Source organism: Chelonus insularis, unplaced genomic scaffold (assembly GCF_013357705.1).
Source record: "Chelonus insularis isolate UGA/USDA-ARS -01 unplaced genomic scaffold, ASM1335770v1 contig_397_pilon, whole genome shotgun sequence".
In the NCBI taxonomy this organism is placed as follows: Eukaryota; Metazoa; Arthropoda; class Insecta; order Hymenoptera; family Braconidae; genus Chelonus; species Chelonus insularis.
Window position 1 is genome coordinate 1,208,929 of NW_023276552.1, and position 25,234 is coordinate 1,234,162.

At 32.5% G+C, this 25,234-nt stretch overlaps 1 protein-coding gene across 2 annotated transcripts in view; it reads right to left on the minus strand.

Annotated features, from left to right (window-relative positions):
* Positions 1-2,340: 2,340 nt before the first annotated feature.
* The window catches only part of heca (headcase), a 78,773-nt gene continuing 55,879 nt past the window's right edge, over positions 2,341-25,234 (minus strand). For both annotated transcript variants that reach the window (XM_035084813.1, XM_035084812.1), the window contains exons 3-5: positions 4,863-5,051; positions 4,186-4,371; positions 2,341-4,076 (exon numbers count right to left, since the gene is read on the minus strand). In XM_035084813.1, coding sequence (XP_034940704.1) covers positions 3,903-4,076; positions 4,186-4,371; positions 4,863-5,051 — 549 coding nt within the window. In that variant the 3' untranslated portion in view covers positions 2,341-3,902. The remainder of the gene's footprint in view (positions 4,077-4,185; positions 4,372-4,862; positions 5,052-25,234) is intronic.

Below are 25,234 nucleotides of genomic sequence, written 5' to 3' on the forward strand. Positions count from 1 at the left end.
TGAGAGAGTTTAACTAGGAAAAATGTTACTAAAGTTTGTTTTTTTTAAGGATATTCGCTTCATCTTCAACGTGATAAGCAATTATTTATCATGTGATAATATGTATAAAGTTACGCGCTATTGCCGGTACAGCCATTTTAGGTTTATTCTTAAAATCGCGCAATCGACTTCCAACTCAGCTGTTTCATTTCATTCTCTCTTTTATTCTTAGTATTTTTGTTTTTTAATTATTTTTTTTTTTCTTTTTTTATACACCTGAGTTTCTACCGTAGATTAATAAACTGTAATTGCTTTTTATTTTAATTTTAATCTTTTATTTCCCTTAGTATTCACTTCAAAACTCGTAAATAAATGAACGATAACTTTGTGTTTCCAGACACCCCGTTTTAAAAACTTTCGAAAAATTTGCCATGTCCTCTTTTGGTAAGACTCAAAAACCTAAACTTTTTTCATAATGATAATTTTAAACTCTATTCATATATCAACTACTCATAACCATTTTCATACATCGATGCTACACCTTCTCACTTGCCATTTACTATTACTAGATATTAATTGTAGCTTCAACTGTGATGAGACGACTCGATATATTATAATATATATATATATATATTGGACAAGGTCGAGGGGGCGCATCTAGCTCAATAGCAATCAGGGGTACCGGCCGGCGAAAATCGTACCCATAAATCTCTCTTTCTAAAAACATCAATACAATTTTTTTTTTATTTTTTAAATTTTTTTTCACTCGATTTGCTCATTTTTTTCGAAGGTGACACACGCGGAGAACGAGAGCATGACTATCGCGATTCAGACTTACATAGGCCGTAAAGAAAATAAAACGAACGATAATTGGATATCAAATAGATGTCTGACGCGAATAAATCGACATAAAAATCTCGGTGGGTGTATTTTATTACTTCAACATTACATTTATGATTTTTTGGAGCATCTTCGTTCCCCGTGTGAACCATCATCTCCTTCACATGTCAATATATATCATATATATACATATAAATACATAAATATTTATATGTATCTATACATACATAATTTATATCATAAGTTTATATAGCAAAGGTACAAAATCGTATGGTGACAAAAGTAAAAAACATTACGTTAAGTATTATTTTTAAAACTTACTTAACTATGTATTCGATCGATATAGAAAAAGACTATTTACTATATATAATAATATATATATTTATTCATTTATTTAATTAATTAATTAATTATTATGTATGTAGATTAAATTGTATTGTGTTCTTCATTAATTTAGGAAGAATTCGCGTCGTATCGTTTATTAAACGGCTTGATATTTACGTCGCGAGATTACACACACTCACACACATCCGCTAAAAACGATAGCAAGTAAATCGGTGGCTAACGCAAACGAGTTAGCATTTTGCCACAATGTTTCTCGTTTCAACAGACTTTTTCCTCTCGCCCATTTCGTCTCTCTAACGACGGGATCTGTTCAATACAACAGAGTGTATTTCACAAATCGTCGCTGAGAAAAACTTGACGAAACCAATACGTTAGAATGAAAAGTGCTTTTATGATTTTTTAAAAAACATTTTTTTTTTTTTTTTGCTTAAAATCCACTCCAATGGGATTATTTAAATGTAATAGTACGGAGTGTTTGGCAAGGGGCTTCGCCATTAAGTCTAAACATGATTTTCTAGAATAAATTTTTTTTTTTTGGCGTCTGAAAGTCGCCCCCCCTTACAATAATTTCTGCTTAATTCTAAAACATTATCAAACCCTAATCTACAGAAACGACAAAGTTTAAGGACTTGCGTCTGAAAAACGCTAAATATAATATTCTATATATAATAATATATTACTAATAATGAAGAATAAAAATGCAAACAAAGAGAAACGGTCAAACCGTGATTCCAACTTTGTAACTTTTTTTTTGTCTTTTCTTCTTTCAATTGCTGTACAAACACTCTTATTACATTTATCGTATTTTCACTTCAACGAATCTGACTAACTTGCATAATAAATTGAAAATAAGTAGGGAGTACGCGTACTAGCAATGTGCGACACTATTATACTCCTTAATCACGTTTTATCATACGCTTTTTCTCATTGTCAATATATTATATTGTCGCGACAGCTGCGCCGCTAAATGAGGCGATTTTATTTTAATTGAGGGAAGGGGGGGAGTAAATAGGATGCAACACAACTAATCGATTACGTCAAAACTAAGAATAAAAAAAAAATTATAGAGGTATTTGGCACTGTGAGAAATATTATTAACTGTGACGTAGACGAAAATCAAAAGTTTCTTCGTCAACGGTTGGTGCAACTAATTTTCCTCTGTAGTATGAATATACCTTTTACTCAACTAGAATTCATATATATTTTCCAAGCATTTATTTTATTTCTATCTCTCAGCGTGGATGATTATTATATGGTAGAATGTTGAGGTACACGCGGTTAATTACACTACCTTGGAACCGAGTGAAAAAATTTGGGAGAGGATATTATTTTATTCTCGGGGACGGCCGCTATGGGTATGCAGCAACGACCAGCATCGCCAGAAAAAGAAAAAAGATGGGTATGATGTCCTCGAAGAATTCGAGTTATACTCTCCGTTTATTTTATTATGTTATTATTCTTTATTATCATTTCATAATTTTTCATATTTAAAATCCACGTGTTTTGCTTTTTATCTTTACGTTTATGTTCATTTTCTGACCACGCAGTTCGGTTAAAATTTATCAATTTTGTCCTTGACAGAGAGAAGAATAGGTTTTATATTAAAATACACCAGTGAAAGAATGATGAAAATGAAAAAGTTGGAGGTGAATTCATCTCTTTTCATTTATATGTGTAAGTAAAGACTGTATGTTTTCATTATTATTTTCTATCTTTCATACTTAATGTATATCTCTCTGTTAAAAAATCCCGGAGAATTTTTAGTTTTCGCTAAAATGAATACGCGGAGTTAATATAAATCTTCGCGACGATTTGTTAAAAAACGTATAACTTTGTCACACCTCAAACAAAACAACATGGCCGCCTAGACACGTTATTCACCACATATATATAAACTAATAAAATGTTAAAAAGAAAACAACGTTATCGATTATCTAAGTAACAAACAATAGTATTTCTTTCCCCCTAACAAAAGTGGTTTTTTCGTCGTACATGTAAATTATGTTGATGCTTTTTTTTTACTTACTAACTATTTAGATATACCAGTATTAATAATAATTAATCAGTAATAAGTAATAATAATAATTAATAATAATAATAATTAATTAATTAATTGATTAATAATAATAATTCGACTAATACATGAGACGGGCGTGTTGTATGTTGCGATCAGACTGCCTGATTAAATTAGTAACGCAGGCCGTCATTTTATACGCAAAAAATTAATGACACCAAAGATGAAATAATTAATTACGTTATATTGACGTGTATCACCCGAGCAATCATCATTCTGTGTGAGCACTTGAATGAAAAATTTCCTGCATCATTGGAGTATGAAGAGAGATCGTAAAAGTTATAGCAAAATCAATACAATGAATGTGCACTATTTATCCACTTCCAACATCCACTCCGTCTCTTGTTGATATGCTGGAAGAGGTCTACAATAAATCCAGATGATTTAATCTCAATCAGTAGCAAGTCTGATGAGGATAATGATGATGATCACTCATGATGTCTAGGGTAATACAGATGATAGTTATAATCTTCTGACCTTTGTCATTCAGCAATTAAAGTCGATCAATGTATCGTGATCGGTCAGACTGACTGCAACTTATTAATTTATTATTTAAATCCATAGATAATATGCCCGGTGCAAGTATTTCCGCTAATTCAAGAAAACTAATTTCTTTGTCCTTGGCTAAAGTGTTGCACGGACATCCAGCTAGTTTTCCTAGTGGTTAGGGCCACTGGCTGTAGAGCTGAAACTGTTCGCGGGTGAAACAAGTTGATAGAGGTTTCACGAAATGAGCATCTACCACACGGCAGTGAGGACATGCGAATACACGACTGTAGTCGGAGTAGAAATTCAATCTCTGATGTGGATAAATTAATGGTTTTTGGCAGCTGTTACACTGTAACAAAATTTTCAAGTTAATATATGTTTGTTGATTTAAATAATAAATAATATTTCATTTATTTAAAATATATTTCAAGATGTGATCAAAGGCATGAACAGTTTACCTTCAGACGTTCGGTGCAACAAGGCATTGCAGCAAAAATATCATAGCTATACATTGTACCAAGAACCAAGCTAGATCCATCCCATTGAACAGTACAAGCACGACAGCGTATTGGAGCTGATCCACTTCCTTCCAAGCAATTCATGCAGACTGCTGATAGATACTGCGTACGTCCTTCCACTTTTACCTGTGATATAAATTGTTATTAGAAATAATAAACCATAAATCCATAGAAAATACTTGAATTTATTCTATTTATTTATCATATTTACTCAAGTTTATCTATCAATTCAATTTAAAAAATTACATTTTATGATATTAATTTAAATTCTTCTCTGTTTATATAACAACTCTGCTTTTATAAATTACGACAAAAATTCTTTTATTAATTTCATTAACAAGATTTTTTGATGATAACATGATAAAAAAATAAACCTATTAAATATTATAGAGTTAATTAAAATTCCAAGATGATAAAAATGAATTTACAGCTTATTTAAAAATACTAGTTTGCATTTGAATCAACTTAAAACGAGTTTAATTCAAAAGAAATAATAAAACTGAAAATTTACTGAGTAAATTAAATGATTAAAAGTACTAACAATGTCATGGAACATCACATAGCAATAAATGTCATAAAGTAACTGAGCTATGATTGATACAAGTAAAAATACATACCTCAGCACAGGCATGAGAATGCTGCCGTGGCGACAAAAAGAAGGTACCATCAACAAGAGGATACCTATCGAAGACTAGCATAGCCGCCCGGCAAAGGACACAAGAAACACGTGACCACTGGAGAGCTGCGAGAGTAGACAGGATGAAGCATCTAGTGTCGTCATTGCCATGATTCCCCTCGTCTTCCATCTGAAACATTTACGACGTTCATTATTAATAACAGTAAAAATCCATAAAAACTTTATTATCTATTATTTTTTTTCTTGTATATAAATTTCCCAGCACTATAACATGCCAGCTAATTACCAAAAATGATAGCACGAGAATGGTTTATATGAAAGTTAAAAGTACCATCGCTAGATTTTCAGGGACTTGAAAGAGGTAGTGGACGATAATATCTGAATATTTCGTGGCAATATAAACCCTGGCGTAGTAATAACGCCAGTAGGGTTGTCAACAAAGGTTGTGTCCTTCTCGATCGTTAAATTTCAACAGAGCCCTAAGGCAAAGTAGCAGCAGCATCGTGAGGGTTGTGAGTGGAGTATAAGACAGAGATAAAAAATTTTCCGTAACTGGAATTCGTGTCTCTATTCCTCTTTTACGCTTTACGAATGCGGACATTTACAGCCACCGTAAATTAAATACGGGTAGAAACCGTAAGCCTGGGTTATACCAAGCATAGTGGGCGCAACATGGAGAATATATTCTTGGAGAAAAACTTCCTAGTCAAGTTGAATACTCCAGCTGATTTACTTGCCATGTAGGAAAGACTTGACACGCCCTCTAAGGCCGTTAACGACCTGATAAAATCAAGATACCGCTAATGCTGATGTTCTAAGGATTCTGTTAATTGAGATACAAGCTTCTGATCCCGTAACATATCCCACAGGCAATAGATAAAAATTGAAAAACCATGATAAACGCCTTTGGCTACTACTCAGCAAAGTAGATACATTATGTTTTGATCAGACATTTGACTCTACACAACCCATATGCTAGCCCATCAGAAACAAACAAAGACCCTTCCCGCACATACTGGAACGGAATTGCCAGAAGGCCTCGATAATCCTTCAGGACTACAACCAGGGGGTGTTTCAAAGGATGGGCATTCAAATTTATAGCGCGTCCTTGCCACGACCATCCGTGACCAAATGGATGGACGTGCTTGGGGAAGTGTTTCACACCATTCTGCACGACAACGATGTTTTAAGGTACACATATAGGTACGGAAGAGAGGTAGAATCCTATCAAGGTATTTTTATCAGCCCTTGGGATTTCTTGAATGTTTCTGGAGGTTTTTATTCAAAGCTTTAATGTCAATGCTGACCATCTATAATTCAAGACAATAAAGTAGAATATTGATGTTGTAAAATATACATACTACATGTGAACGAAATTTTATGTTTCCCTTTCTTGTTTCTTTTTTCTTCATGTCTTTAAATATTTCTGAAGTGATGTTTTTTTATGCTTTTTAAACTAGCACTTTAACTGACACTTAAAATACTTTGCAATTTTCTCTTATACGTGCATACATTTTGTAACATTGATGTTATTCGTGAAATTAACTTGATTTAAATTCCTGTAAACGTTGCAACTTGGATATTTTGTTGAATCGACATGTGAGAGGCCAATCAGACACGTGATATCTCTTGTATTTTTTTTTCTTTCTAAAGTAAGAATTATTTCCGCTATTTCAACGGGATGCTTTTATCAGTAAATTTAGCAGAAAAATAGAAGTTTTTAAATCTAGCTGTCGGATGACATTTCATCGTATCTTGTAGAATTTACGAGTAAGCCAAAGCAGTGTCACCTTGGTCCTTTTTCATTGATCTTGGTCGTATAGACTCTACGTGCGGTGGTTGAATAACGACAGTGGAATCGCAATCTTCTAGATCAGGAGATTGTTTAAATCGTGTGCTAGCTCGGCTAAAAATTCGTATCTAAGATTTATTGGCATTGGAAAGCGATTGGAGATAAAAACGTGCCCGCAGGATTCTTTGGGTGACAAAGTAAAAGCGGAGCGATGAAAAACTTTTCTTCCCTATCTGTTCTTCCTCTTTCTTACTTTCGAGAGCCTTTCAATGGCACGCTAGTGACCCACTGCTATTCCTCGGGGACAGCAATCCCAGACAAAGACTTGTCTCTGTGTGATCTGGTTAGGGTGCTTCTTCGCGCGTAGAAAAATAATCGATGCTGGGCATTTTCTTTGTCTTTGTTGTTGGAAAATGGACGAGTGGCGAAAAAAGATGGGAATTTATGTCAGACAGATAGAGAAAACAAATAATGGAAGAACAATGAACGACTTCTGTTGGATCGTAAACACAAAAAGACACGATCGATTTGCTTGTCTGACTATCTAGATACGCTTTAATGAGCACCATGCTGATCTCGTGTGATAAAGAGATATTCGCCAGAGACTTTTACGAGTCGAAATAATGATCAAATGAAATATCAGCAGTAAAATTTATACAAAGAAAACATCATTCGCCCTATGCTTCCAAATACATTTTCCCCTTTCTTCGTATCGAGATGGATATAAAAATTGTTATTATTGGAAATAAAATCCTCTGCTTTGAATCTTGGAGGATTCTAGAGTAATCCAGTTCCTTCTAAGGAGCTTACCAGAAAGATGATTACTAGTAATTGGCGTCTGAAAAAATTTATAAGCGACTTCATTTATCTTGATATCGTTTTACCGAAACAAAAAAAATTATATATATAAATGGCATTACGTTAAATACAATTGTGAACTTTCAAGTTGTTCTTTTTTTTTTAATAATAAAATCTTGGAATTGATTCTAAAAATATTGACTGATAAATTTGAATAAAAATTTTACGATTCTTTTGACAAATAAAATTTTAGAGCTTATACAGCAGTTAAAAATGCAGATGGAAATTTTTTATTTTATTTTTGAGAAGAATTTACTGCTGATGGTAATAAAAAAGTAATTAGAAATAAGAAAAGTTTTTGGGTAAATTTATTAATCATTAGAGCATCATTATTTTTATCAAAACATGAGTTTTATGATACATTAAAGTAGTAAAACTACACAAAAAAAATGAAGAAACAAGCTTTTTCTAATTTGTAAATTATTTTTATTGAATAAAAAGTAGATTTTATTGCAACTAAAATAGTATTACGAACAATAAAAATTTTTTTAAAAGCCTAACAAATAATTAAAGAGTTTTTTCTTGATAAATAAAATTCTTTATTCAATTAAATAACTAAATGTTAGCTTATTTTTAACATTCACACAAAAGTCAAGATCAATTTTCACCGAAAGTTTATGTATGCCTTCACCCTTTACAGCATATCTAGTGGTAGATATTAATTATGCACTACAGTAGGGTCGACGTTTGCACGAGCGAGTTCTCGAATTACAGTGTGGTAGATCTCGAAAATCGTGAGAGCGTGCGAATCCCTTAATTATCTAGTCTCTATCTCGTTAGTTTGTTCCTCTTTCCCCACTTTTCGACATTGCATAAAGTCAATGCTAAAGTCATCTCGGTATCCACTAACTACCAAACTTTTTAATGATGATATTATCTGAGCTAATAGCTTTTTCTCTCCATTTAACTGACAAAATGTCAAGTACAATTCAACTAAATCGTTTGTCTGTGTTACAATAGAAGCAAATAAAGAAACGGTTATCGATTGCCGACCGATTGAACTCGATCACAATTCACAATAGAGTTTTATCAAAGGCTTGGCTGAATTCGAAAATCAAGTAAAATCGTACTGAGCACGAGATCAAAAGGGGCAAGGGGGAAGGAGAGTAAAGTAAACACAGGTCCGTTTGTGTACTGCTACCGGAATTACGCATCGACTACTTTGGCGTGTGCGTATACATCGAGGGGGAGATACTAGCAAATCGATAGTATGTACGATACACTAGTATACTGCACTGCTTGTCAAAACCCCCTCGGCCATTTATACCAGAGATAACGCGAGCTAAAATCGCGTCCCCATGTGCCGGGGATTATAAGTAGAATTAGGGTGACAGAAAGTACAGTACGCGAATTCGACATTTTGTTGAGATTTTTCCTTTGTCCTCCATCTTGATAATAACTATCGACCGGAATTCATGCGTAAGACTTCGATTATTGAAAATCATACGTGACATTCGAGAGAGGAGTGAGATTAAGTCGATGATTATTTCTGAAACTCGAGATTAAATCGAGTGTAAAGAAAAAAATGATAGAATGCCAGAGAGAATTGTTGGAAATGGTTTAGACATTAAACTGTTGAAAGTAAGCTGAGATTTATTGGTTTTTAAAAATGGAAGAATTTAAGAAGAAGGAATGCACGAGGGAAGAATTATGATAAACCTACACCCCTTCTATGGAAATGCACCCAACTGGAGTCTAATTGAAATTAAAACTAAGAAACTGATAAATTTTATTTTTGTTCTCTTTTTTTATAGATTTTAATATCGAGCAAGCTCCGCGGTTACTAATTCGACTGTCTGCACAAAAAATGGAAGAATACTCAACAGAAAATATGAAAGACTAGAGGAGAAGGAGAAGGAGGGAGCTTCGTTTGACGATGGGAATTAAATTAATCAGAAGCAGCTCATCCAAGTGTTCAATCTCTCGGTTAACTGAAGAATTTTAATTAAACCATCTATTCTTCTTCTTCCTTTATTTTTAATTCCATAGCAAATAGCGTATTATCGAATAATAATTTTCTATAATAGACAACGGATCACTTTATCCTTAAAAATACAAATGAACTGTAAATATTCCTTTCACAAGATGTTTTCACTTGCATTTTTTATTCAAACTTTCGGGAAAAAGTTGAAAAGCCAGGAGGAGTGATGTATCTGAAGGGAGTCTACTGTATGAATAGAAGATATCGTATTTTATTTATCTTTTTAGGAATCATATTTTAAGAGACTTATTTAAAATAAACTTCATTCATGTATTTACGACATCCATCACCCGCCCCGTCCGGAAATCACGTCGACGACAGACTCAAACTTGCTAGAGCCACCCTCTTAACTCAGAGGCAGAAGAGGAAGCTGTTGGTATCAACCCCCGGCAAAGCCACGGGCGGTGGTAGTAGCATGACTGCCTTGTAAATCAACCACGCGTCGTCGAAGAGGCTAGGGAAAAGCCATTCCTGGCGCCTGGTCGGAGATGCCTGCCGAGTGCAAAAGGTCGAAACTTACCGCGGAACGCGAGCCACAAGGAGGGAAAGGGATTGTTGAGGAGGGTCTCTATGGCAAGAGAAAGTGAGCCAGTGCGATTTATGTCGCGACATACAGGCGGAGAGATTTACTTGAAAATCTCGTGTCTTCCTTTGTCTGACGGAGTAGCACGTGGCGTTGAATTTTCAAGCACTGGACGTCGTTCAGACACTGAAAAAGATTTTTAGAGATGGAGAAGGTTAAAATTCGAAGTAGAGAGATGGTGTCAAGGACTAGAGAGATGAACCTTGACAAGGACAAATGCAAGAAGACCATTAGGAGATAGTGTACGAGTTAAGCAAGACTGACGTTTCGCTCGACAATTTTCCTATGCTCTCAAGACTCGTCTTTTATTAATCTTTATCTCCTAAAACCTTATTCTAGGCTACCAAACTCTTCCTGAAAGCTTTAGAGGGTTAAATCAAATTTTCATTCGCTTCAGTCGACTTGAAGCAAAAAAATACTTTTCTAATTGATGAGAATCTCCAATTATTCTGTGGCTTTGAATTCATTATTTTTTCATTAATTGTGTTTATTTATATCCAACGCAAAGGGCAAAATGTTTTCCAACATTTCTTTTCAATTTGTTTTTTGTTTTCAACTGACATTTTATTTTATTAGCTATGCAATTAAAATCAATTTTTGACAGTAAATATTTCATTTACCCTAAAAACATTGAACTAATGGCAATTTGTGTGTTCGATATTTCTTTCTTTTTTTTCTAGTGGAGGGATGAGCAAAAAGTCAATCGAAAAAAAATAATCACGTATTCCAACACAAGCTCAGAAAAATCTTTGATACGATGAGTTTGCCAAAACTTTTCAACAATAAGAGAAAGCAAGACAGAAAGATGCCTCGGGTGCTTCTTTATTCCAGGATTATCTGCTCTCGAGGCCTGAGAGCCGTAGGAATTAAATTGGAATGTCGTGCTCTAAAAGGGTGGGATGGTCCGAGGGTGAAAGTAGATTCGGTCTTATTCTTGCCGCGAATTCAACGGGCATGGCAGCAGGGTTTGACAGAGTCGTAAAATCGGACAAGGGAGAGCACAAAATTTGCTGTGACGTGAATTTAAAAAGTTAGAAGGACATTTTGGGTAAAAAGTTGAAAAGCAAAAGTGCATTGATTGATCAATTTGAGATTCCAATTACCCTTAACTTTCGCTCTTTAACTCGACGACATAAAGTACCAGTAGAAAAGTGGAAGAGGGAGAAACATTTCAAGGACGAAAAGTAACTTTTCATGCGAGAACATCGGAATGGATCGACTGATAAAAATTTAAATTAAATACCTAAGGTCGAACCTCTAGGCTTTTTTCTTTCATTTTTTTTCTTCTTTCAAACATTTTTTGCCCTTTCCAGTACTCGAGATAGCAACTGAAGCACTCATAATTGCGACCCTTAATCCACCCTTAAATATTTTTAATCTACCGTGGTCTCTTACCAAGAGATTCTTCGATGTTCCTATTTTCAAGTTACAAGCAAAAAATTCTTGGAAAAAGATAAATGGAATATTTCATCCCCATTGACTTTTTCATTAATCCCTATCAAAGAGAAAACCTGGAGATATTTCGTTAAACCAATCAGTCTTCGTCTTGCCCAGTAATTTGTCTTGATTTGTCACTAAAATTATGTAAATATCCTTTCCTATCAACTCTCATTTTTAGGCAACAAAAATATTTTTATTATTACTCGCGACATTTATTATTGTAATTATCATAAAAGCTAATGGTTTGTGAAAAAATAGTTTTTTTCCAGCAATGAGAAATCATTGAAGTGTTAATGGGTACTTGGGAATTGATTTATATCATTCATTTCCATATATATTTTCATGGTTTCGTCGTTTCGCTTTTAAATCTACTACTTAGAAGTACCAGCGGTACAAAGTACTGTGATTCACTGATGTAAGTCTTACTCATTGCACAAGATTTTCTTTAAGACGTGATATCTTTCGCTACGTTCATCTAAAGTTAGACCTTTACTTTGTAGCTTGCAGTTGCCAACTCATACGAAAAAGAAAACCACTGAAAATGAGTAGCATAAAAGTACACAGTTGACGATAATGTTGATAAAAAGCATAAAATAAATAAATAAAAGAGAAAAGTAGATACAATGAAGAAAGATGTAGAAATGATGATGACAATATTTTTGTTTCCAAGCAAGCTTACATTTAAATGTGAACTATAAAGCTTCAAGAGTATATACTATGGTGTTAAATTTACAGCTTCACTACCCTTGGTAACGAGTCACAAAAAAAAAGCTTGTGATAAAAGGATTGTAGGTGCATTACACAAAAAAAAAGTCTTAAGGAAAAGAAGGAGAAGAAGAACGAGGCTTAACGTTTTTCTAGGCGAAGCAACGACACGATCAACTGAAAATGACGCGGTTACTTTCCATAAATTGAACGTTTATACTACTTGACTTTACGCTAACCTCCTGGACTTTTCATAAATTGCCGACTTTCAAATTTCACACCAACCTACGTCGAGAACAAAATCGACTTTTTTATTACACTATAATTCTTGGCTTTTTATTTTTATTCTCGCGATTATAAGTCGAGTAAAATTGTCTGATGCTTTGAATAGAATTTAATTTCACATCGATGCAAAATACCACCAGACATATATATATCTATCTTCATCGTGTGGTGCTTTTTAATACTCAATGACCATCCAAATACTTATATTGGTATTCTGCACATAGCGAAAAAGAAAAGACCATTGTCTGAGCTCAGACTACGTATGCATAGTCAAGAGGATAAACGAGAAAACTAAAGAAAGAGGCAAAGAGAGAGAGAGAGAGAGATGAGAGATGGAGAAAGACACTTGGCACGCATGCCGATTTCTTTAACCTCTAAGCTTGGTGTGTTGTCACACGGGCACCTTGCTGAATCTCTCCTCTCCTACCATATAATACACGACAGATATATTTTTAGCTTGTCGACGGAAAAATAGTCCTCGAGTCTCAGTATTCAAGTCTTCTCAGTAGTCACACGAAAAAACATTTCTTTAGTTAAACGATCTTTCGTCGTAAAAATATTTTTAGAAGCCTCATTTAAATTTCGGTTAATTAGCACTAACAGTATCAAGACAGTATCATCCTATAGAATATTAAGATATTTTTTTTTCTCTTATTTAAAAAAGTTTAAATGAGTGATCAAAAGAGAAATGTTTATTTTACTGTTTGATTTGAAAGAATAATTGTAACACAGACAGCTGATTAATTTTATTCAAATAAAAGCTCCATTTTTTTTTACTAAATTAGAATTAAGGATTAGTAGGAAATATTAAATCATTATTATTAGGAAATATTGTATTATAATTTTTATCTTATTACTCCTAAAAAATAATTTATAATTAATAATTTTCGTTTAAACTCTCCTATGAAATAAACATTAACCTTCTTTTTATTTTTTTTCAACAATTAATAGAAGACAAATTAATTAATACGCAAAAAGCTAGTGTAGATATTTAATAAAAAATATTAATTTTATTTCAAAGGGCCTTGGATCTTTTTTTTGATACGGCCTAGAGTGATCGAAATACCTTAATATTTATTAATGAAAATAAAATAAATCATTGCCAAAACTGTAAATAAATGAAAAGATTAATCTCTTTAAGAGACACTTTGAATTAAGATAAAAAAAATAAAAATTAATGAGGTATTTTTTGTAAATGATCTTCTTACAACTCGAGTTGATGGAATAATTTTTAAACAGCTATTAATATTGATGTTGAAAAAATCATAATGATATCATCAACAAAAACAAAACCCATATCATTCATTACAGACATTTTACTTTATGTACATTTGTCAGTCATAAATTAATTCCCATAATTTATAAGGCTCATTAATTTAACCACTTTTATTTTCCCTTAATGTCTTCATTTGCAAGAGCTATGGATATGGGTTATAAGAGCCGACTTGTCTTTTTTTTTACACCATAAAGGAGTAAAAAAATCCATTAAATTACTGAGTGAGGTATCATGCCAAATTTTCTTTGCTTCACACACACACACATACACTTAGGAACAAAGCTATCGCTATTCTAATGTGAAAAAGTACTAGAATAATTAGTCTTTTCTTAGTTACGACCTAAGGATCATCGTAAAATAAACTATATACCTTTTAACGATTGCAAGTTCTAACGACGTTATTATTCTCAGGTTTTTCGTCTAGTCTTACGTTTTCTCAGAGTCATTTATATATGTATAGTACAGAAGAAAAATTTAGGTAGCTTAAATTCTTATTTTTTTTTTTTTTCATTTTCTCTACACTTTCGTGTCTTTATTGCTGAGAACTTCGATCAGGTAATTTTTTTCTAAGTAAAAGCTCTTTTATTCGCAGAGAGAAAAGTCTAGAGATCTTTAACGAGCAATCTAAATTCGCGTTGTTTAATGTTTATTCGGGTAGACTGTAATTAGGGATCTCTTGTATGTCTTGACTGCGAATCTTGAATTTTTTACCCAACTTTATACCTTTTTATTTTGGTTAATTTTATTCTTTGCAAGTGGCTTAAATTCAGCTTCATGTTTCAAGAAACATTCAGGATCCCATAAATTCGACAGCTCATTTTAAGAACCGGTATATCAAGAACTTGATCTCTGGTTTAAAATTGATATGATTTTTTTTGTTGTCCAGTGATTTTTTCACAAGTGTAAATTACAGTAGCAACTTTCTACCAATAATTATCTTAAATGCTAGTTATTATATTATTTAGATAGTTATTTTATTCATTGGCTGTTTAATATACCGCTACTTGGTATTTGTAATTAGCATCCTAGCAGAAACATTGATATACATAATCTTATGTACCTATATTCGGAGCAAGTATTAAATAAAAAATGATACGGTTCGATATACACGACTTTCCGATCTAGCGAGAGATCCTGTGTCTCCATCGTGAAAACGGGACAAGTGAGTTTTTTTATCAATAAAACCGGCTGCATCGGTTTTGGTCTTGTCTTCTCGATCGACCTGGTAAATAAACCTGAATCTAGAGAGCTCTACGATGAGCAAAACTTATTGCTACAGTGACTTTGAATTGACTATACGTCGTCAACTGTTCAAGTCTAGCGTTCATTTCATCGACTTCCTGCCATTCGTTATCATTAGACAAGACATTTGTAGCGCAGGAAATGTGCAATGAGATCTTTTGACGGCGCTACTTTAATGAAGGATATTTCTTTCGAGGCTTACTTGTAAAAAAATTCATGTTATCTTCAATGAGAAATTTGAATTCAAACAATCTTTTATGGGATCTTGCTTGGACATTTTAGAGAAAGTTGCATTTTATCAGTGATTTGACAATATTACATTTTTATCATTTATTTATTCATTTATTTATTTATAATAAAAAAGAACCGTGTTTATGGATTTTAAAATAAATGGTTTTGAAGTTAAAAAAAATTATACCAGACTTTAAAATAATTTTCTGAGTACAAAATTAAAATATTCTTTTAATTAATGAGTGCATTTAAAATGTTTTTATAAATTTAATTCTCAGAAAAAAAGATCATATCAAGCTATTAACGTTCAAGTGTTTGTTTGCATCTGATTTTTCCAGACGCATAGTAAATGTACTTATAATGACTTCAAAATTCTATATAAAGATATAGCATAAATTAACTTTTCATATTTAATAACACAATTATCATTTTATAGAGTAAACAACTTTTTGTAACTCAAAAGGAAAAACTATCTCAGGAATCAATATGTTTGCTAATTGAAATTATTCAGTTATTTTTTTATTAAACGATAAATAACTAAGGGCAAATGTTGGATAAATATTTGCATGCACACTACATGGTTTAAAAAAAGAATTTAGTATGCTAAAAAATTTAATCTAAAGAATGTTATTTAAGAAATTCCCTCCCACTTTGTAATCAAGAAAAAATTCAAAAAATGTTCCAAATAAATTTCCCACAAATTTCTACAATTTCATAATCTTAAAATACCTGAAGCTGAAAATTACGTTAAAAATATTTTTTATCCCTTCCAAAGTAACCATATAAGCCCCCCAGATTTATCTTTTGACAATTCACGCTACTAGAAACGAAGTTATCGTAAGCTTCGAACTCACGTCGGTGTGTTTTCTACTTTACTATAGAGATATAAAGAATACGAGGCGGCCACGATTGCGTGACTCTAGTACTTTGCACACAGATAATAAATATCAATGCAGAATGGCAATGTCGAGAACGCCCAACTGATCCTATATATTTCTTTCATGTCCTCCAACACTTGCATTTTTCTATCCAAGCGAGGAATTCCCGTAGCTCATTGCCTTTTAAATTTATATATCAGCTGTTGGCGAATATTTTATAGATAATCCAACCAGTATTTCTAATGCCAATAAACTGCATTATTGAATTTTTCATTTTATTATCATTCGTTTGAGGAAGGCAACTCATTCAAGTTGTTTTAATGCAACGAGTTTAAAAAAATTGCCAAGTTTCGAAACACGCAAGTGATGAGTAGGTACTTGATTCAAATAATTATTCCACGCTAACAATCCCCTTAGCTGCACTACTGCCTTTAAATATATGCGAATAATAAAATGAATTAATAACGAACACGTGCAATGTTCGTATATGTGTAGATGTGAGAGTGAGAAAGAGTGAAAAAAAAAATCCTCTCGTGATGTCGCGGCACTTTGATTTTATTAATTGCTGGCGCACAAGGCTTCCAAGGCGATTCGTTAATTTTCAAGAGGATGTATAACTCGATTTCAATGGCTTCAAGAGTCTCTCCATGAGAGAATAACTGCAATACCTGTTAAAACCCATTAATTGATGGTATATAAAACTTTCACGTGTTTCAATACAACAAATCATGCATCTTATTATGATATTTTTATGAATAAATTAGAGAGATTTGTTGGATAATAATTGAGGAGGTTAAATTAGTGAGAATTCTTATATCCGTTGAAGGTAAATTACATATTAGCAATCAATTACGATGGAAAACCGGATGATAAGAGAAGAAAAAAAAAGGGAGTGTGTAACAGACTATGGAAAGGAGTGGACAGGTGAGGAAAGGAGTGCACCACGAGACTAAAGTCTCCTCCTCAGTTCGTTTCGAGTGGCACTCCCTGTCTGCTGTAGCACATCGACCCACGCTGGCTATCTCCCGCAAAGGTTTGCAATATTATTATAGCTACATGCCCATGTATCACGCCAGACTGCCAGATGGATCACTTCCCCTACCCACACGACCAGATGAAAGGCTGAAAAGAGATTCTCGATGACTTTTTATTGCACTGCAACTCCAATGCATCATTTATTTTGCCATTAATTGACATAACTAAATTGACGACACTTTTTTTTAGACTAAAATTTTGTGCTTGATGAAATAACCATGTATTTGTTTTGATTTTTAGATTCATTTGAAGACACATTTAATTATTTATTGTATTTTGTTGTTAACAGAAAAAAAATAAATCAATAATTTTATTGTAAGAAATAATTGAAAATAATTTTTTATTATTTTATCCATGAGTTTTTTATTTATTAATGAATAAATAAAATGGAATAAAAAATTATTAAGACTCATGAATGAATTTTGCAATGATTAATGAGTGAAATAATGATCTTGTTTAAATTGTAAGAATAATTGAAGTGATTTAAATAAAAGCATAATAATTTTATTTTATTCTTTTTTAACTCTAAAATTTTTTTTACTGCAATTACTTTTACATAAAAATTCAGAATGAAAAGCTCTTAACACGAAAAAAAATAATTTCCATCTATACCCCATCGTAATTTTACTTCATAATTTACGCTCATTTGCACTGCACACTGATAGGTATTACATAATACAGTTTTTTCCCTTTACCATCATAAATAACTCCCATTTAATAAAAACGAGAATAAACTGTTCTAACGGTACACACATCCTAACCCATTTCTTCTGAATAAAATTAAGAAGCATTTTTTTATATGCTGAGAAACTCCGTTTCCGGTTTCGAATAGTAGATGTTTTTTTGATCGTTACATCGACTTTGGACCCACGTAACTCTTATATGAGTCATCTAATAATGATTGTAAGGAGGTGTTTAGAAACTTCAAAATCTAAGCTAAGGATTTATATCCATGAAAACCGTTTAAAAAATTTATTTCACCCTCAAAATTGCCAAAATAGTTGGCAACTTTTCCAAAAAAATGTGATTTTTTTTTATATTTTAGCGATTTTAAGGGTGAAAGAAAATTTTTTAACATTCTTTATGGATACGTATGTTTAGCTTAGATTTTCAGGTTTCCAAAACATCCCTAAAATCAGTTATTGGACCATCCGTTCACGAGTTATAATGGTTTAAAGTCAAGGGGATGATAATCCATAATTTGTATTTAGTGTAACCCGTTTTTAAGGGTGTGAAAGTGAATTTTCTTGACCGGTGCCCCGATTCCGCATTTCTACGCATCAAGACGAAGAGAATGAGCCCTCAATCATCAAAATCGGAGTACCTTTATTTTTTGGCCAAAAAAAATGGAAAGGGGTACCACTTGCCATTTTTTGGGGTCGAAAAATCAAAGTTGTCCGATTTTCAAGTTTGACCACTCATTCTCTTCGTCTTGATGCGTAGAAATGCGGAATCAGATCAAAAATATAAAAAATTAATTTTTTCACCCCTAAAATGGGGTAAAACAGGAATTTTCTTTAATTTTAGCATTAATTATTATTCATATTATAATTTTAACTACTGCAATAAAAAGATCTCATTCTCGCGAATCTATTGGTATGCGCATTTTCTATATAGGCCTTATAGATCCTGAGTTATTATCAAAAAACCGTGTTATGCTAATATATCATTATTTTTTTGAATTTACTATATATATTGTTTTTGCAAGTAGAAAACATTTAAAATACGTTTGAAGTAGAGACAAAAATTTTCAAAAAAAAAAAAATCTTGTTCCTTAAACGTTCCCCATATTCATATGGGAAGTTTTTTTTTCATTTAATAATTATAAATGACGAAGATTTAGCAAATGCAATGGATTTTAAGGAGGAGAAAAAAGAGCGACATAATCTTTACGGCCTATCTTGTCCGACCGTCATAAATCAAGGGTCGATTACGAAGATCGTTTCGTAACACCCACAATCGGGACACATACGCCCCTGGGAAAGCGGATTCGTGCCAAATACAAATTATTTGGTCTTCTTCTCTTCACTCTTTCTCTTTTTCTCTCCATCGTCTTATGAATTCCCATGAAATAACAATTATGCAATCAAACAAATTGGACAAGGGATCAACATGACGTGTTGAGCTTTAACAATATTTGCAACAACATATTAAATATTTCTGAATGATTTTGCTTAAAATGTAGATTTTATCATAAGTAAATGCTGCATGTCATAGTAAATTGAAGGACGTAAGAATTTTATCACTAAAATTACTTACATTCCACTCAGACTCTCATTAATCTCTATCAATCCAGAACGATCTGTTGCAGGTGTTCTGGAGAAGCTTTCAAGATCATCCATTCAAGATTGCAAGGAAAGTGAACAAGGCTACCGGATGCTGTCGCTCGTTGCAACAGGTGAACGAGGGAAGATCGATAACCTTCAAGACAGATAGAATTCTAGTTGTTGTACAGCTAATTTCATGATTGAATTCGAATATAACTATTTTGCTACCTTGGATACCAAACAGCATGACAAGTAATAAATCCTGCAATCGTCCAGTGATTATGCCTTCCTGGCTTCAATTATTATCTCCCTGTTTTATTTTTAAGTCCAAACAATTACATCAACTGCCTTATTTAATCCTACATCTAGATCGATTTAAAAATTTTATAACAATGGTTAGTAAGATTGAGCTTATTGAATTAATTGTTAGATGTGATCACTTCTATTCTTCAGTAATAGAAAAAATTCATTTTTTTATTCTATTGATTTAACAAAAAAAAATGTGCTTTATCTAACAGTGATTCATCACTGTCTGTATATTGCATGTTCACAATATCTCTTTTTTTCTATAAAAAAAAAATTATAATAAAAGGTACCAAAAATAATTTTAATTACTACAAAAAATGTTTTTTTTGGTAAAGTGAGATTTGATTTTGAAGATTGATTTGTTAATTAATTTAATTGAAGTCAAAATTGATTGGAAATTCATTACTTAATGAAATAAATAAAACCTTGGAATTAATTTCACTTAAAAAAGTAATACCCATAAAACATCAAAATCAATTCGACATAGAGGCTTTTAACCACTGGGAAGCATGTAAAAAATGTTTTTTATCCATGAATGGTTTATATCAATCGAGGAAGCCACATGATGGCACCTATCGTGAATGAAAACGTTGATAAAACCAATATTTTCAAAATTTAATTTCACTTAATGGATCTCTGAAATTCTTTTTGATTAAAGTGAAAGTATTACCTCAAACATACGCATTCGAATGATCACAAGTCGCAAATTTGCTAGGCCCATTAGAGCAATGATTAGTGGAATGAGAAGAGTTTGGGAGATCTGTATTTCTAGTGTTAGTGTCTTTTCATCTTCTCTTTCTGTTTGAGGTCCACCCTCTGGTCATTGGAAATCTTGAGAATCGAGGGAAGGTATGTAATGAAAATAGTCCCTCCTAATTCGAGTCGACCCTTGACCACCACCAAAGCCCACCACGTCTTTTCTCTTATCTGGAGTCAACGTTACGATCCCTTTTTCTCTCTTCCACTCTCATTATGGCCTTGTAATAACCTGCTATCTCAAAGCCTAAAGATCTTATTGCCAGATAGAATTTTTTTTCCCACTCGTTATCGTTTTGTCTATATTCGCCTTTATCATCTCGTAGCACATATGTAATGTACATATGTAAGCCTTGAGCTGGATCATAAATATTATTGCGGTATATTTTTGTGTGAGTAAATAGAAATATGATAGAAAAAGAAGCCAACTGTGTAAATTAAATAATGTGTCGATGACTTTAAAATTTTTTTGCTGAATTTAAAAAAAGCTTTAAACATTGCTGTCAAATTTTTCAAGGTTGAAATAGTAATTGGAATAATAGAAAAATATCTGATGTAAAAAATACATATTTACATTAAAATACTGAATCAAGAAAAAAATATTATTTAAATATTTAACATCAGTAAATTATTTTTAATCTTCAAAATAAATTTATAAAATAAATCCTTCCTTAAATAAAATTTAATTTTTTTTAGATTCAAAAATATTCCACAAAAGCCAATAAATTGTCTAATTTATATCTCCACAACCCTTTGAAAATTCCGAAAATCATTAATTATTTTTATATCCACACTTTTATAACCCCTTTTAACGTTGACTTTTAATTCAAATGGTCTTATAATTTCATTCAAGATAAAAGCTTAGAAAATTTTTTTCTTGGGGTTTTAAACGTTGGATGAGACTTGATAACTTGTTATCTTTATACTCCATGACCTTTCCAATCTTTTGTCTAACCTATCGCAAGTAAATTGTAAGGAAAGACCTCGTTACATCCGGGTAATACGTGAGTTGCGATAAACATCTTTTAGCTCACCTACGAATTGAGAAACGAAGCCGGTACAAGTCTTAGGACTAAACTAAGGCGTTGAGAAAGTGTTGGTTATCTTCTGGGTTCAAGAAGAGAAACAAAGACAAAGACGATGAAAGGTGAACGTCGCACAGGAGGAGCAAAGAAAGAAGAAGAAGAAGAGAAGAAGCAGCAACGAACTATTCGTGTAATCCTACTGCTACCAGTAATTAGTGACATTTGCATATCTCTCGTATTAACAGAGAGGGACGAGACCTCCGGTTGCGATTTGCATGCGAATGGCACTACGGTCCTGCAAAAATGCCACTCGACTCGTAAATAACAGAGTGTTTACGAGAATGAGTGTCTTTGTCGTGAAGATGAGGGGCCGTAAGAATTGTGGCAAATTTTATAAGAGAAAGTCATGCTTACACATCAGCTTGGGAATGATAAAAAAAAAAAAAAATACATCAAGTGCTTAATTTAATTTTAAAAAAATTCAGCCATCATCATAATTATCATCATCTTCGTTAATTGGAGATTTTAATGGTTACGCAAAACGTATTTTAAGTGTACGAAAAAATTAATTTATGTATCAAATTGAACTATCAATATAATATCATTTTTATGCTGCTTATCAGTGCTATATTCAATTAGGTTTTATTTTATCGAGCTGTAACATGGTTGAAGATATTGAAACTAAAGAATGTAAATGAAGATAAATGAGGTAAAAACGAAATCTAGGTAAAGTAGTTCTAATACCCCACAAATCGTATACTTTTCTCGTTAAGTCTGTACACTTAAGGCCTTATATATGGAGGGAGATCGGCAAGTGGACGGTTTCATTCTTGCTAACGACCTGGTGTGCACTAGGGGGGTCGTGGCCTCATGACGACAATACCTCGTTAGCAGCTAAACGCCTACTGTGAAAGTCACAGCGATCACAAGTTGTAAACTGTCCTGAAAATTAGCAAATTTTCATTCGCCAACCCTAGCAATTCCGCGATGATGACATTAACGGATCTCGCTGTGAGCGCGGTGTCGTAATGGCCACATGAAAACTTTAAGTCGGATAATCACCTCAGCTGTAAGGAAAGAGAAGGAGGAATATAAGCTGAGGGAAAGGAGTGTTGAAATTACCCTGAAATTTCTTCGCAGTTGTTCAAAGTGCCCAGCAAATTGTCTGGTACCGAGACAATTTGTGATGCCAAACTTTCGCCATTTGTACCGCGGCATCGATGAAATTCCGCAGGTAATGGCAGTGAAGAAGGAGAGAATCGAAAATTAAAATATAAAAGTACGCGAGAAAATAAGTGAGTAAAGTTTTCACAAGTCTAGAGAAGGTGTAGAAAACAACCAAGTCTTAGGTACCTGGTTTATTGCTAATGGGATGCTGCCTTTGCTTTTCTCACTCTCTTTATTTTGTATTTTATACTCTCACTCTTTCTCTCTCAAAGTCTTTCTAAAGTTTCCAGAGGGTGCTTTTAAATTTCATTACCAACAGTGCGATGGATGTATCCATAGAAATTCCCCAACGTTACGTTTACATCCCGTAGGGCTGTTAGTGACGACCTTGTGGCGATAAAGATTTTTCGATTACGTTTGTAATGAAAGAGAGAAATTTTTATTTCTACATTTTGTAATTTATTCAGATATTTTAAGCTATTGATGACACTTACTGATACAATATTCTCGTAATATTCCTTTTAGGGTCCTGAGAGGGCTATTTATTTCGATTAAAAGATGTTTTTATCAGGAAATATCTTCTTATTAAATTTTTAAAACAGGAATTTCATATCCATGACTGAAAATTTCTTACTATTCATCTTTTAAATTAATATTCAAACTAAATAAAGTGATAATCAATCATTAGAATATTTTACGAAATTATTTTTAAAATTTTTATGAGAAAATAAAAATGAATGAACCTTAAAAAAAAAATTGTAGAAAAAAGAAAACAATGAAATAAATACCCTGAAATTAAATTCATCATAAAACGTCGCTATTAATTGAGCATTTAAACTTCTGAAATAAAAAAAAAGAAAAGATCGATAAAAGGTGATATACACTTGAAACTTATTACTTCTGTTAATAGAGGTACCATGTGTTAATTATTCCTAGATAACAGTATAACGATAACACACGTGTTAATGTTAGCAACTCTCATAGGGATCGTAAAGTTCTCTGAGTAATACGAAAACTCGAGTGCGATTCGTTGGCTCTCTTCCCAAGAACCCTCTCACGTCATTCAAGTCCACGAAAGCGTGTCCTTTAAATCCCCCTCAGGCCTTGGAGTCCAATAAACTCCGAATCTCGAACCAAGTGAAGAACTACATGTAGTCTATATTCTGTAACGCACCGTTGCGCCATCGAGAATTTCGTATGGAATTTTTTTTTACGTCTTTTCCACCATGATTCAAAGTCTGCCTTGCATGCAGGAAAATATAACGAGAGGGAATTTTAACGAACAAAGTTTTCATGAGCTATTCATGTTTTCTATAAAAGAGAGGAATAATTTAAACATGTATATTAGAGTAAATATTTCATATGGAGAGGAATTGAATTTTTATATTTACTGATTCTAAAGACAGACTGGAAATAATACAAAACTCTAGAGTACTTATTAAAGAACGTAGTCTCCATTGAATAAAGTGGATTATTCTTTCTCTCCTTGCAAAAATTGAGTCACGTCCAAGATTAAAACTGAGACAGAATTGACTGGTTTTTATGTTACGACAATAGTAAGAATTTTTAGTATGCCAATCACCAAGAACACGTTTGTAATTAGACTTTCCGGTAATTTACATTACGATAAAATTTGCAGTAATTGTAGGAAAAATAGTAAGAATGTTCAAGTCACGGCTATCAAATTGACTTATCGTTATTACTACAGTGAGAATGAAGATATTTACCATTCACAACCCTTTCTTAAGAGAAGTAAGAGAAAAGACGTAGTTGTAGGTAATGAAATTAATTGGCGGGATGTCAGAAGAAGGTCTCTTTAAATGGAAGGTACATCCCTACCTTCTTCTTCGTCTTCTTTTACCCTTGAAATTTGCATTGTAAAGCATGCCGATAATAAACCTCGATTTTAGTTAACGAACAGAGAAGAGAGTCCGAGAGAAGGAGTGTGTACTTCTCGCGAGGGAACATTGAATGGTGAATACAATTTTCGGGTAATTAACATTTTTCACCATTTTTCTGTATAAAATACTAAACTTTATAAATACACCATAACTTTGGATGAATATTCATCAACATTTCGACCGTGTAAAATAAAGAAGTACATTTATTCTGTTTTCTTCAGGGGGAAAATTATTCCTTGTTAGGTAGCAAAGCTATCTTTTTTTGAGTAAAATTTTCTCTTCTCTTTAACAGTGTTTTAAATAAATTCATTTACCAGTATTTTTCTTTATGTGTCTTGAGTAAAATTAATTATTTTATTATTAAAGTAAACGACTTAATCAATAGGAAAAATTATTACGAATATAAAGAATTAAATTTTTTTATAATAAACCACATTTGGCTTTAAATAATATTTTTATGTGTTTTATTTATTATCATCTTATATCAAATAAAAATTTTGGTGTTTAAATAAAAATAATTGAATGCAGAAGAAAGGAAAAACTTTTTTTATATTTTATAAATAAATGACAATAATATTTGATAGACAAATATTTTTTCTAGAATATTCTATTAATAATAATAAA